The 15,077-nt window shown below is 42.8% G+C and overlaps 1 protein-coding gene across 2 annotated transcripts in view; it reads right to left on the reverse strand.

Moving 5' to 3' along the window:
* LOC139578392 (metalloprotease TIKI2-like) overlaps positions 1 to 12,223 on the reverse strand; it is a 105,275-nt gene extending 93,052 nt beyond the window's left edge. For both annotated transcript variants that reach the window (XM_071405902.1, XM_071405901.1), the window contains exons 1-2: positions 11,812 to 12,223; positions 7,420 to 7,989 (exon numbers count right to left, since the gene is read on the reverse strand). In XM_071405902.1, the coding sequence (XP_071262003.1) occupies positions 7,420 to 7,989; positions 11,812 to 11,919 (678 nt within the window). In that variant the 5' untranslated portion in view covers positions 11,920 to 12,223. The remainder of the gene's footprint in view (positions 1 to 7,419; positions 7,990 to 11,811) is intronic.
* Positions 12,224 to 15,077: the final 2,854 nt, after the last annotated feature.

The raw sequence follows: 15,077 nt of genomic DNA on the forward strand, positions 1-15,077 counted from the left end.
TTCGCGTTCAATGATACCGAATTCCTAGCTGCAGACTAGTAATTAATATCAAAGACTTGTTCTTATTCTGTCGGTATCGATAGTCTAAGAGTTTAACCACGTGGGATGGTTAAAAGATTCAGCAATCTACTCAAACCTTATTTCCCTCTGTGATAGAGGTACTGGTCTGGTCTCAAACCTTATCCCTCTCGTTATCGAGGTAAGCTGGTCTGAAGATAAAACCCAAGTGGGGGTTTTATTCAGAGGAGCAGAAAGGGCCGGTCCCATGATGCCAGGTCCTGACTGTGCCACTGGGGGCGTGCCAATGACTTAGTGAAACTTTAAACAGAAATACAATTCTCTCACATTAACATCATTACATAGCATCACATAATTTCACAAATAGTTTCATCTTTACTCATTCATTTTGTACAACAATTAGATGTAAGCCTCATACTTGAGACTCTTGTATAAACAGGGTTATGGTAATGTGGCTGTATTGTCTCTCATGAGTTTCACAAAATTGTACCAAACGGACCAGTTCGTAGCTGGATACTTCAACGACCTTTTATACATTCTCCAGAACATGAATATTGTTCCGTCCTCATGTGGAAGAATTTCCTTTATTCTCTCTTATGAAACTCACTCTCTCCATACTGTCTGGCCATGAGGCAGGATTCTCCTCCAGGAATTTATGACCTGAGGTCGCAGCAGCCTGGGTGTAGGAGAGACAGAGAGAGGGGGATGGTGCAGAGGGAGGGGGAATAGTGCTCGCTGTACCCAAAGAGGGCAACGTCATGACACAACATTGAATGTTTCTGAGTGGCCTAGTTACAGTTTTGATTTACAGTACCAGTCAAAAGTTTGAACACACCTACACATTCAAGGGTTTTTCTTTATTTGTATTATTTTCTACACTGCAGAATAATAGTGAGGACATCAAAACTAAGAAATAACACATATGGAATCATGTAGTAACCAAAAAAGTGGTAAACAAATCAACATACTGTATATTTTATATTTGAGATTCTTCAATAAGCCACCCTTTGCCTTGATGACAGCTTTGCACACTCTTGGCATTCTCTCAACCAGCTTCATGAGGTAGTCACCTGGAATGCATTTAATTTAACATGTGTTGTGACAAGGTAGGTGTGGTATAGAGAAGTTAGCCCTATTTGGTAAAAGACCAAGTCCATATTATGGCAAGAACAGCTCAAATAAAAAAGAGAAACAACAGTCCATCATTACTTTAAGACATGAAGGTCAGTCAATGCGGAAAATTTGAAGAACTTTGAAGTACAGTCACAAAAACCATCAAGCTCTATAATGAAACTGGCTCGCATGAGCCAGTTTCATTATGAGGACCGCCACAGGAAAGGAAGACCCAGAGTTACCTCGGCTGCAGAGGATAAGTTAATTAGAGTTACCAGCCTCAGAAATCGGCGATTAACTGCACCTCAGATTGCAGCCCAAATAAATGCTTCACAGAGTTCAAGTAACAGACACATCTCAACATCAACTGTTCAGAGGAGACTGCGTGAATCAGGCCTTCATTGTCGAATTGCTGCAAAGACACCACTACTAAAGGACACCAATAATAAGAAGAGACTTGCTTGAGCCAAGAAACACGAGCAATGGTCTGATGAGTCCAAATTTGAGATTTTTGTTTCCAACCGCCATGTCTTTGTGAGACGCAGAGTAGGTGAACGGATGAGCTCCGCATGTGTGGTTCCCACCGTGAAGCATGGAGGAAGAGGTGTGATGGTGTGGGGGTGCTTTGCTGGTGACACTGTCAGTGATTTATTTAGAATTCAAAGCACACCAGCATGGCTACCACAGCATTCTACAGCGATACGCCATCCCATCTGGTTTGCGCTTAGTGGGACCATCATTTGTTTTTCAACAGGACAATGACCCAAAACACACCTCCAGGCTGTGTAAGGGCTATTTGGCCAAGAAGGAGAGGGATGGAGTGCTGCATCAGATGACCTGGCCTCCACAATCACCTGACCTCAACCCAATTGTGAACGTTTGGGAGGAGTTGGACCGCAGAGTGAAGGAAAAGCAGCTAACAAGTGCTCAGCATATGTGGGAACTCCTTCAAGACTGTTGGAAAAGCATTCCAGGTGACTACATTATGAAACTGGTTGAGAGAATGCCAAGAGTGTGCAAAGCTGTCATCAAGGCAAAGGGTGGCTACTTTGAAGAATCTAAAATCTAAAATATATTTTGATTTGTTTACCACTTTTCTGGTTACTACATGATTCCATATGTGTTCTTTCATAGTTTTGATGTCTTCACTATTATTCTACAATGTACTAAAAATGAAAATACTAAAAATAAAGAAAAACCCTGTGTAGGTGTGTCCAACTTTTGACTGGTACTTTTGACTGATGTAACACAACAAAATGTGGAATAAGCCAAGGGGTATGAATACTGAAGGCACTGTAGGCTTCCACAGACTTGAAAATGGACCCAGATGACCCCAAAATATATATCCAGTAGCTACAGTCATCACTAGCTACCCACGCCTCACTCCACATCTACGTTTGGCCCTTTCTCTCCGCCTCACTGGGTTCTACCCTCAGCCTCTGTTCTGGACAGTGTATAATAGTCTAAGTGGTTCTGGATAGCAGAGGGCAATTTAGTCATTAAGCAGCCAATTAAGTCATTAGAGCAGTGGTTGGTTGGTTAGCCGTCTGCCCGCCCTCCCCTCTGCCCGCCTGCCAACAGATCTCCTGTCTGATACCTGTTGCCAGTTTTTCACATATTTGTACTAGGAGTCGTACAAGGCTTGACGTCGTTCTCTAACTTCACTCGAAAAGAGGATGGATGTTGTACGTCTACCAGTGTTTCCTTTGGAGTGTTTTTTCCTGAACATTATAACAACATTGTAGCAATGTAGTAGCAGCGTCTTAGTCCCAACCATAGAAGCAATACTGTAGGAGAGGCCCTGTGTTTGCACTACAGTATATTTTCCTAGTCTCCTCTTCTATTCTGTGTGTGCAGATACAGGTGTGTACAGTTAAGCAGTGGGACAAGGAGAACCCCAGGACATGGAGAGAAAAAGAGCGAGGGAGACAAAGGGAGGGAGCATGGAGCCAGAAGAAGCCAGGAGGTTAGGGAGCAGAGCAGAGAGCAGAGGAGATGACTGTTTTTTCCATCACTCGTCATCATTCCCTGCGGACAAAGGAGCGCTCCAGACCCATCCTTACACGTCAGCCATGGAATGTAAATATTTGAATATAGACTGGTAAGATACCTAATTCCTCCCTTTAAATATGCATTATTTATATGACGGCGTCCAATGAACACAATGAGAAGTGTTCTGTCATGATTTGACATGACACCCGGGTGATGTGTTTTGAACACAGCTCGTCTTCGTCGGTGATCTCCCTGACCCTGTCGCGACAAGGGAGATCTTAATTTCCCTGGTCACACAGAGTACCATCTCAGAGTATCATCTTCACCCCATACCATTAAACCAGAGAAACAAAACTCTGATTGAAATAGACGTCTCTGTCACAGTGCACCACCGGGCACCTCCTTGCCACCATGACTCCTGCTGAGGAGAAACTAGATTTGGCCCTGCTAAGGTGACAATACAACTGCGGAGACTTGGGAGTGTGTGTGTGTGTGTGGGTGTGTGCACTTCTGCGTGTTCATGAATGTGTGTGTGGGTGGAACCAACTATATAGCCCTCCCTCTCCAGATCACAGTGAAAATAGCCCAGTAACCCAGCCTGTTCTGTTCTGGGGCCCCTGAGAGTTCAGCTTCTCACCCACAGACTGCAGTCTCCTCACGGATTCTACTCACGGCCCACTGCTCCGCCAACACCCACCTCTAACCCTCGCTCAGGGTTAGAGGTGGGTCACAGCTGTGATGTCATCTCCCCCCGACAAGGGCCTGTGCCTCGGCTGCAATGTGACCCAGAGTAAATAAATACGGGTATTTATACACCAGGCCAGACGTTGAAAGGCAGAGAGAGACGCAGGCAGCAGAAGGTCTGGTCTAGATGTAGATATAGAAGTAACGCACTGAGCCGAGGGAGTGGGAGGGAGAAGGTTGTGTGGTTGTTGTTGACTCTCTCACAAAGGTCGGTGACCAGCTTGCACCCCTCTAGACGGCCTGGCTTTCCACAGGTTCCCCCTCGGTACAGATAGTATGCCTTTGGAGAGGGTTTGGTGCTGGCTGGCCCACCCAGCTGTCGGCCTGCATCGCCCTTCATAGCTCTGGAGATGAAACATGCTCTCCCTCTGCCTTTGTTTCCACAGCCTCACTGCTGCCTCAATGCTGCTGCACACAGAAACCAAAGTGTTATCAGGTCTGTGAGAGCTCCAAAGCTCTGTCTGTAGGGCCCAGCGCCAACCTCTCAGGGCCCAGCAGCCCAGCGTCCACACTGGCCTGGCCCCTGTACCACCACCTCCTCCACCGAGCTGCCACAGGATGCACTACTCAACGAGGGGGGTGGACTTTTTATCCGGACAGATTCCTTTCTGTGAGGTCAGGGGACCCAGAGCGATGGCTGAGCCAGTGACGCCACTCTGTCCCCATGCTGAGAAGCCGAAGGGCAGGGAGGGGAGAGGAGGCTGAGTAGGGCTAGCCCATGCCCCAGGTCAAGCTACACAGTTCTAGGTCACTGACTGTGCAGAGGCCAGGTGCCTATGAAAAGCTTATGGCAGATGATGAATCACCAGCCTTTATGTTTCGGAGACCCTCTTGGCGATGCGGGAGCAGCAAGTTACAGGATATTGTAAGCAGCCACTTTTATTGGGAAAAAATAATAATGTGGGCCGGCAGGATTTGGAACTGTTCCCAAGTCAGATCTCCCACTAGAGAAGTGGAGCTCATGTTTCAGATTAGGGTTCGCACTGACATGATGCACATCACTCTTTCCCTCCTCTCCCTCCCTCGTTTTCACTCTCTCTCTCTCTCTCTCTCTCTCTCTCTCTCTCTCTCTCTCTCTCTCTCTCTCTCTCTCTCTCTCTCTCTCTCTCTCTCTCTCTCTCTCTCTCTCACTCTCACTCTCACTCTCACTCTCTCTCACTCTCACTCTCTCTCACTTTTTTCAGTCTATCTGACCTCATCTTTGTTCCAACCAACCATATAGAGAGATCCAATCAACCATAGTGTTCAAATTATTTCTCAAATTATAATAATTGACTATAATTGTTTCCATGTCACTTTCACTTCAGGCTTTGAACTTATTTCATACAATTTTAAAAGGGGGGGGGTTTCGAGCTCAAAAGTCCAAAAGTACATTCTACTACACAGTTTAACTCAAGTTATTCATTATCCAGATTTTATGAAAATAACCTCCAATAACACAAATGGTATCCAACAATACACCTGCCTCATAAAACGGTCTGTTCCCAGGAACAACAGAAAGGCAGGCAGTCCTCCAACACTTTGTATTGGTGATTTACTCAAGTTTTCATTGGATATAAGTCAAAATCTGCTATATCGTAAAAATGTATTAAAACAAAAATGTGCTCTTTGGTCTTAATTTAAGGTCAGGGTTAGGCATAAGTTTAGCACTGTGGTTAAGGTTAGGGTTAGGGTTAAGGTTAGGGTTAAGGTTAGGGTTAGTTTTCAAATCAGATTTTACGAAGAGAAATTGTAGAAATAGGCGAGGTTTATGACTTTGTGGCTGTGGTAACTAGTGACGACCAAATAACAGGAATGACACTTAGAGTTGTAATGGTAGAGTATTAGCTTCAGGTATGGTCATTAGAAACTACCCCTTATATTATCACTGTATTCTGTATACTACTAAATTGAGAAGCAGTTCATGCCTTGACTTTGCAACATTGCTCCGATGTAGGGCAGTTGTGTTCCAGATTCCCACGAATGTGCAAGGCAACTGTGTGTGCATTTTTTGTTTTACTATCCTTGTGGGGACCAGAAGTGGGGACATTTCATCGGTACCCACAAGGAAAAAGGCTTAGGCTTAGGGCTTAGTTTTAGGGTTAGGTTTAGAATTAGGGTTAGGGTTAGAATTAGGGTTAGAAGTTAGGTTTAGGGTTAGGAGTTAGGTTTAGGGTTATGAGTTAGGGTTAGGAGTTAGGTTTAGGGTTAGGAGTTAGGGTTAGGAGTTAGGTTTAGGGTTAGGGTTAGGAGTTAGGGTTCGGGGTTACGGATACAGTTAGGGTTGAGGGTTAGGTTAACTGTTAGGGTTAGGCGTTAGGGTTAGGGGTTAGGTTAACTGTTAGGGTTAGGAGTTAGGGTTAGAGGTTAGGGTTAGGGGTTAGGATTAGGAGTTAGGGTTAGCGGTGAGGTTAACTGTTAAGGTTAGGGGTTAGGTTAACTGTTAAGGTTAGGAGTTAGGGTTAGGGTTAGGGGTTAGGTTAACTGTTAGGGTTAGGAGTTAGGGTTAGGGGTGAGGTTAACTGTTAGGATTAGGGTTAAGGGTTAGGTTAACAGTAAGGGTTAGGGGTTAGGGAAAGTAGGATGTGTGCGTGTGCGTGTGTGTTTGCTCTTTGACAGCGTAGTTAGGAGGTGCTGATGAAAGAGGAGAGGCTGTGTGGGGCCAGTGCCTCTCAAATTAGCGCAGGAGCCTCGTAGCCTGTCACATGGAGGCACAGGCACTCCGATATTCTGTTACACTGTGTGTGTGTGTGTGTGTGTGTGTGTGTGTGTGTGTGTGTGTGTGTGTGTGTGTGTGTGTGTGTGTGCGTGCGTGCGTGCGTGCGTGCGTGCGTGCGTGCGTGCGTGCGTGTGTGCGTGCGTGCGTGTGTGTGTGCGTGTGTCGCTCTCTGAGGACCAGAGAGCACACGGATGAGCAGAAATGACAGGGGAACATCCTCCCAGTCCTAGCTCATCAAAGACATACCTGGACCTCCCAGAGTTTGGAAAAATACACTCGAGTTGACCTCTGCCTAACCCTTCCTGGGCCATCATTTATTTAGACCTCCATGTTGCCAATGCTCTAAAGCCCTTCCAAGGAGATGTAAAACAAGGATACTCCCTATGTTTATGTCATCAAGTAATTAGGCTATTCTGTCCATCTTTCAGTGTTAAGTTACAGAGCAAGATACTAGCAGTGGTAGTATCATGAGGACACAGACAGGCAGTCAGCCCAGGAAAAAGTGAGCTACCCCTCCCACACTCCCACCTTCACTAACTTATCACTTACATCTGTCATCCTGACACCTTGTCAGCTGATTTAGCTCTCATGTCTGTTTGTTTTGTAAGGCTCAGGAACATTTATAACTTTAAAACCATCTATAAAGCTTTGAAACATACCATTTCTAATACTATTTGTCTCCTCCCATTGTCATCTACATTCTCCACCATCTCCTCCCAAGACATGTCTCCCTTCCCCTAAATCCACAACCCCCCAGCCCCCAGCCGCCAACAAAATGAATCCAGCAATCACATATCCCCCACTCCAATGATTATGTCCAACCCCCACCCCCTCCATGTAGTCCCATCTCTTACCTGGGAGAAGTTGAGTCCGTTGAGGGGGTGACACTGCTCCTCCACCCGCTCCACCGCTCCTGTCCTCTTCCCCATGCGGTCGGCCTCCTGGGCCAGGAACAGGTCCAGTACGGGGGTCCCCCGAGACCTCACGTCTGACTCCGTCAGAGAGTTGACCATCAGCATCACCCAGACAGGCCTCTTCCTCTCCCAGTTCCCTGCGATGGCGTTGAAGAGGTAGTCAGCGTACAGCCCCCGGCCCCGCTGGTCCGCCGTCATCCAGTAGGGCATCATGTGCTTAACGTAGTCCAGGTGGCGTTTGAGGCGGCGATATAGGTCCCGGGGCAGCAGGGTCTGCAGGTTCTCCCCGTGGGGCAGCAGCTGGCAGCTGGTCAGCTTGGAGATCGTCAGGGGGTCAGTCAGGTCCAACTCGAAGAATACGTTGGTGCTGGTCTGGAAGGCCCGTTTGGAGACGTCTGGGATAAAGTCCCATACACGGGTGTAGGGAACATGGATGGTCCCGAAAAGATAGGATGGAGGGTAGGGAGCTGGGTGCTTCACTGTCCAGAGGAATGAGTTCATGTCACTTTGCTATGGGGGTGGAGGGGGGTTGAGGGGGAGGAGGGCGAGAAGAGGGAGATATTATGACTATCAGCATTAGGAATACAGTAACATAACCTTCTGAGTTAAGGCTATCTACAATAGTACATTTGAAACTAAATTTTGTGATTAAGAGATTCAAAACAGCCTTTTAAGTACATCTGGCTGAGATACAGGTCAATGCAATAGAATCTGATGAAATGTCATCTCCAGATAAAGACAGGGGCACAATGAAACCATGTTAACTAGCTTCCACTGTGCTGTACTATGCTGCTCTCTGTCTGTCTGCTGTTCTGAGGCAGCGAGTTTATAGTGAAGCTTTCTCCGTGTAAACAGACCCCAGTGTATTGCCGAGGTGCATAGCTGTGCTGCCAATGCCTCTGTGGAACTGGAAAGCTTTTCAACGGTTGTTACAGCAGTATTGTCACGTTCCTGACCTGTTTTCTGTTGTTTTTGTATGTGTTTAGTTGGTCAGGGCGTGAGTTGGGGTGGGCATTCTATGTTTTGTGTTTCTATGTTTAGGTCGTTGGTAATTAGCCTTATATGGTTCTCAATCAGGGACAGGTGTTTGACGTTTCCTCTGATTGAGAACCATATAAAGGTAGGCTGTTCACACTGTTTGTTTGTGGGTGGTTGTCTTCCGTGTCTGTATGTTTGTACGTACCACACGGGACTGTAGCGTTTGTTCGTTCATTTGTTGTAGTCTGTACCTGTTCCTGCGTTCTTCGTGTTATATGTAAGTTCTCATGGTTTAGGTCAGTCTACGTTCGTTTTGTTATTTTGTAATCATTCCAAGTGTTTGTTTTCGTGTTCGTTTTCGGCAGTTAATAAATTCATTATGTTTTCAAAACCCGCTGCATTTTGGTCTGATCACTACTCCTCCTCTTCGGAAGAAGAACCGTTACAAGTATAAACATAATGAACCATATGAAACTGATGCAATCCACCTATCTGGTATATTCTTTCATTGAGGAATATTTTTGTTGTTGCAAAATTCATTGGAACAGATAGCCTATACAAACATCAAAATGCACACACATAGGCCTTTGATTAAAATGTGGTCAGACGTGGCTAATGTATCTGGTTTACTAAACACTATACAATTCTGATCAAATGGAAGAAGGACTGTGCATGTGTCTATTACTTCCAGTTCATTAACATTCCAGGGATTTCATAGGGGTCAATTAAGCCCTGTTTCCAAAAACACTCATAGACCATAGCTCTGCAAAACATCATGCAAATCACTGAGATGCTGTTATGACGGGAATGAGGAAAAATGTAAACAAGCAACATAACTATGAAATGATCAAAGTGGCTATCAAAGTAGCTCTTAGATAGATGTATGCATTGCACAACAAACTCTAACTATGGACAAACTATTGTTTTGTGAAATGCTTGCTTCTGTTCAAATGTATCTATTTTCATTGGAGTTAACAGTATAGTACACTGACATTGGAGTTAACAGTATAGTACACTGACATTGGAGTTAACAGTATAGTACACTGACATTGGAGTTAACAGTATAGTACACTGACATTGGAGTTAACAGTATAGTACACTGACATTGGAGTTAACAGTATAGTACACTGACATTGGAGTTAACAGTATAGTACACTGACATTGGAGTTAACAGTATAGTACACTGACATTGGAGTTAACAGTATAGTACACTGACATTGGACCAAAGAGAACTCCCCTTCAGTGTTATTAAACCAAATGGAAAGCCTGGTCTATGGGAGAGGAAGAAATTAAATAGAAGCATTTGGTAGGCTTAGTAGTGCATATAATGTTATTAACTTCACATGCTCCTACTGTATTTCAATTAACATTTCCCCAGTTGAAATAGCAATTTTATTGTCATGCTGCCCGTGTACATTTGTCATATTAGAAAATAATTTTTAAAGGATTTCAAAACCCTGCCAAAAGGCATTACATCTTTGGAAATATTATTACTATTGCAAGGGTTTGTTATTTTCATAAATTAAATTAGAATTATTTTCTCAATATCTTTGTATTGAGCATTGTCTTTTACTGAAATGTTTACACATCATCTCAGGCGTGTGAATAAAACATTTATTTGGAAATGATTTCCACATTGGACATTCACATAGACTAAGTACACAAAATAAATCCACCGCTCTCTAACCATCATACTTTGATTCTATTTTGACAACTGTGTAGCCTACATATAATTTGTTAATCATTAATTTGTCTAAGAATGTTCGTCAAGTTCACGGAGACTTCTGTCCGATCGAATAAGGACAGTTGAAGTCCATACAGACGTTGATGAGAAAAGGCCCTCTCCTTTCCTTGCGCGGTGTTTTCTATTAGTTCTCGCGCTGGAGCACTGACGTGAGCACCTCCATTTTATTGGCCAATTAATTACTTTTGACACAAAATAGAGAGCTTTGTACTGGCGTATTAGAAATCACACTTAAGGGGGGACACTTCTACAGTTAATATCTGACAACAATGCCATTATCACAGATGATGAAACAGATTAACAATACTACAAATAAAATAATTTTGTGGACTATGTTGTTGCAATGCTGTCAAGTCATCCCTGATAAATATTTTCAATAATGTATTATAACATTTGTATTTTATTAATAGATAACATCATGTTAAAATTATATGTTATTAACGTTCGTGCTGAGGTCATGTAATTTCAGTTCAGATTTATTGCATTTCTATCTGGGAAATTGTAGCATACCCAAGCCAGCGATGTGCGCGTGCGGCACGCACTGTGTCCAGTCATGATTCTAATTAAGTTCCCTCTGATTCATCTCTTGTGCTGATGATAAATTCACACTGCGAGAAAGACAGACGAGAGCGAGTGCAACACGGCCCTGGCCAGATAAGAGAACACTGAAATTAATTGAATTCGAATGGGCTGACTCCCTTTGGCTATTGAGCCCATTCCATAATATTGCAAATATGGCCGATAGCTGTTTTAATTGGTCGTGTTTCATTGAAACTTGATCCGTTTTGAAAAGTCTCTGAAACTTTTACATATAAATGTTAAATCAACGGTGGGTCAACGGTGGGTGTTCCCCACGTTCTTTTGCCACATAAACAGGCATAGGGTTGGCGGACGATATTTCGCTTGGCAACTGCTTCCATATTTTCAAGCCCATATTTCTGTGAGGAAACTCCGGAATATGTCAAGTGCCATTGGAAGCAACTTTGCTGATTGGAAAATCTTTCAATTCTAGGAATCTTTGAAATAATGGATGATCCTAATAAAATATGATGACGTAATAATAACCTAATAATAATCATATTAATAACCTACTACTACTACTACTAATAATAATAATACATGTGCTATAATAAAATATAATAGGGTAGCCTAATAAAGTTGCTATGAACATAATTATTGTTCTTGTTACACGTGTAAGTAGTTATTATAGCATGTTAATATTTCCATGACAATAAAACGCAGTTGTTATTGTTAATTTGGTTTTTACTCAAAACACAATAACAACACAATATCTCACCTTTGTTTTTGCTGTAGGCCTACCGTTGCACATAGAAACAACTCATTCAGGAACACTGTCTAAGCAAAGTGCATTGATTTTACTCAGAAATAGGACAGCCTTTTATTTTGTCTTATCATTTGCTATAGCCTATTGGGGCAGTTATATGCTAGGCTAGACACATAGGCCGACATTTGCAATTAACTTAAACTATTTCGCTAGAAGGCTATCCATTTATCCATTCAAGGACATCTTTATGTTTGACATTGCCTTAATTAAGACATTACTGAAACAGGTAAAGACTATGTAGCTGTAACGACCGGGCACAACTCACCGACTTCGGTGGGTCACATTGCCTTGGTCTCTCGCGGATGTCCAGGGTTGCAACAGCGTGCAAGAGAGCGGTAAGTAGGAACCATCGAAGTCCTGGCGCGCAGACCATCTCGAGATGAGAGGAGAGTGGTGTCGACAGGCTGTCTTAGATACTTCAATCCTCCCCTCGTCTCTTTCTCGCTCTTTACTGTCCTTTGCCTCCTAATACGTAACAAAATCGACCCGGAGGAGACGGGGTTCGGTTCACATGTGCGGTTCGGAAGGAGGGCATGGACCATTCCGACTCTCCGCCATTCCCGAACCCCAGGCAGCTCGTAACCGGCTATGCGTTCCGCTTTCACTGTCTCTTCTCACTCGGCGCTGTCCTGTCGCAGGCACTAACCTATTCAGCAGTTGCAGGGGAAAGTTTTCACAGTGAGCTCTAGAAGTGTGTGTGTGTGCCTGGCTGTTTGAGAGGAGGTGGAACGCTTTGAATATTTCCCCCCACTGCTTATTTTAAGAGGGCAGCGAAGGTTCTGGGGGGATAGGGAGAGCACAGGTTTGCGTGTGAGTGAGAAGAGATGATATGGGAGATTGAGTTGTATAAAACTGTCATCTGTATTTCCAGTGCGTAAAACCAGGCACGAATTTAAAAAAATGCTATGCCCAACCACTGGAGGGCAGGTGGCAGGCACAATGTTGCCAGTCTGGAGCCTTTCATGCGAGGAATAATTAAAAAGTCTAAATAAGTTATATTAACATGTTGTCATCTGTTTCCTTTTCATTTGGTTCACATTTATCACTGTCATTGATTGTTTGACACTTTTTGTGCAAAACTTGAATATGGGTCCTTAGACCCAGTGTCCTAATCATGATTGATTAATGCCTACAAATAAACATCTCAGTAAAGACAACTGTGAAGAGTATTTTATTTATTTATCCTATAATAGCCCTCTTAAGATATAGTCATCTTGTGTAATTCTGAATGGTTCAGATGAATGGCCATGTTGAGAGCCCTAGTTGTCCCTCTCTTCAGGCCACAGTGTCAAAACTCTGCCATGACCCGTGTTATTCTCCAAGTGGCAGACATTGTGACAGAATCAGGTAGTGGGCTATTTATCATGAGAGCCCCTCAAACAAGTGCCCCCCGGGCCTACCCTCTGGACTGATGGCAGACAGGCCCTGGACAAGCCATTCTTTGTCCTCTGTCTTGTTTTAACTCTCTCTCCTGTCTCCTCTCCATTCTCCACTTGTCTCTGGACGCCTGGTCTGTGTTTGACTTTGACTGTCCTCATAGTGCTACAACTGGAGCCTACACATGTAACAAATGCTCTGTTTGTTCTGGGGTTGTTGGTTAAATGTCTTTCATCTCCTTCTATGTTCACATTGTGGACTCGTGATTGTTTCATCTAAGAACTGGTCCCACATCAGTATACTATGGGTTTGATTTATGGTTCTGTTTACCCGACAGTATTGGTATGAAAACATTTTCAAAGTACCTAATTTCGTGAATCATTGCATGTACGTTGTATATATACAGTGGGCTCCAAAAGTATTGGGACAGTGACAATTTTAGTTTCGTTTTGGCTCTGTACTCCAGCACTTTGGATTTGAAATGATACAATGACTATGAGGTTATTAATGTGCAGACTGTCAGCTTTAATTTGAGGGTATTTTCATCCATATCAGGTGAACCATCTAGAAATTGCAGCACCTTTGTACATAGTCCCTAGTACCAAAAGTATTGGGACAAATTCATATGTGTATGAAAGTAGTCAAAGTGGAGTATTTGGTCCCAAGTTCCTAGCACGCAATGATTACACAGTGGTGTAAAGTACCTAAGTAAAAATACTTTAAAGTACTACTTAAGTCATTTTTGGGGGTATCTGTAAATTACTATTTATATTTTTCACGACTTTTACTATAACTTCATTACATCCCGAATGAAAATAATAAACGTTTTACTCCATACATTTTCCCTGACACCCAAAAGTGCTCGTTACATTTTGAATGCTTGGCAGGACAAGAAAATGGTCCAATTCATGCACTTACTGTATCAAGAGAACATCCCTGGTCATCCCTACTGCCTCTGATCTGGCGGACTCACTAAACACACATGCTTAATTTGTAATTGATGTCTAAGTGTTGGAGTGGGCCCCTGGCTATCCATACCAAAAAAAAATCAAGTGGTGCCTTCTGGTTTGCTTAATATAAGGAATAAAAAATTATGATAATTAAGTATATTTGAGCAATTACATTTACTTTTGATACTTAAGTATATTTAAAACCAAATACTATTAGACTTTTACTCAAGTAGTATTTTACTGGGTGACTTTTACTTGAGTAATTTTCTATTGAGGTATCTTTACTTTTACTCAAGTATGACAATTGGGTACTTTTTCCGCCACTGTGATTAGATCAGGTTTGTGACTCTTTTACGCCCTAAAATCATTTTATTTTGTCAAAAAAAAAAATATGTTTGTGACTCTACAAACTTGATGGATGCATTTGCTGTTTGTTTGGATGGGGTTCAGGTTATTTTGTGCCCAATAGAAATGAATGGTAAATAATGTATTGTGTCATTTTGGAGTCACCTTTATTGTAAATACGAGTAGAATAAGTTTCTAAACACTTCTACATTCATGTGGATTCTACCATGACTACAGATAGTCCTGAATGAATCGTGAATAATGATTCAGGCATAAATATCATACCCCCCCCCCCCAAAAAAAACACACAAGACATTCTATCCTCTCACCATTTCAATAACAGGAGGAGTTAGCATTTTTTGGGGGGGTATGATATTTATGCCTGTAACTTTCTCACTCATCATTATTCAAGATTTATTCAGGATTTACCGTAATCATGGTAGCATCCACATGAATGTAGAAACATATTCTACTCTTATTTACAATAAAAGTTACTCCAAAATGACACAGTATATTTTTAAACATTCATTTCTATTGGGCACAAAATTATCTGAAACACAACCAAAACAAAAAGCAAATGCCTCCACCAAAGTCAAAATGGGACCAAATACTAAACTTTTTACTACTTTAGTACACATACTGTACATTATACGTGAATTTGTCCCAATATTATGTTGTAATGCAGACCCAGTTACCTGCTTTAACCAGACATTGTGAAAGGCTTCTCTTTGAATGAGGCTGGTTGACATCCTTGGCTGGTTAGAGAAGGCTTACGAGCGGCTGCATGCAGGAGATTCCTGGACAGGGACCAGGTGGACTTACAGCATATATAGACCAGATACAGGCAGCATAAGAAAAT

This window comes from Salvelinus alpinus, chromosome 6 (genome assembly GCF_045679555.1).
Source record: "Salvelinus alpinus chromosome 6, SLU_Salpinus.1, whole genome shotgun sequence".
NCBI lineage: Eukaryota > Metazoa > Chordata > Actinopteri > Salmoniformes > Salmonidae > Salvelinus > Salvelinus alpinus.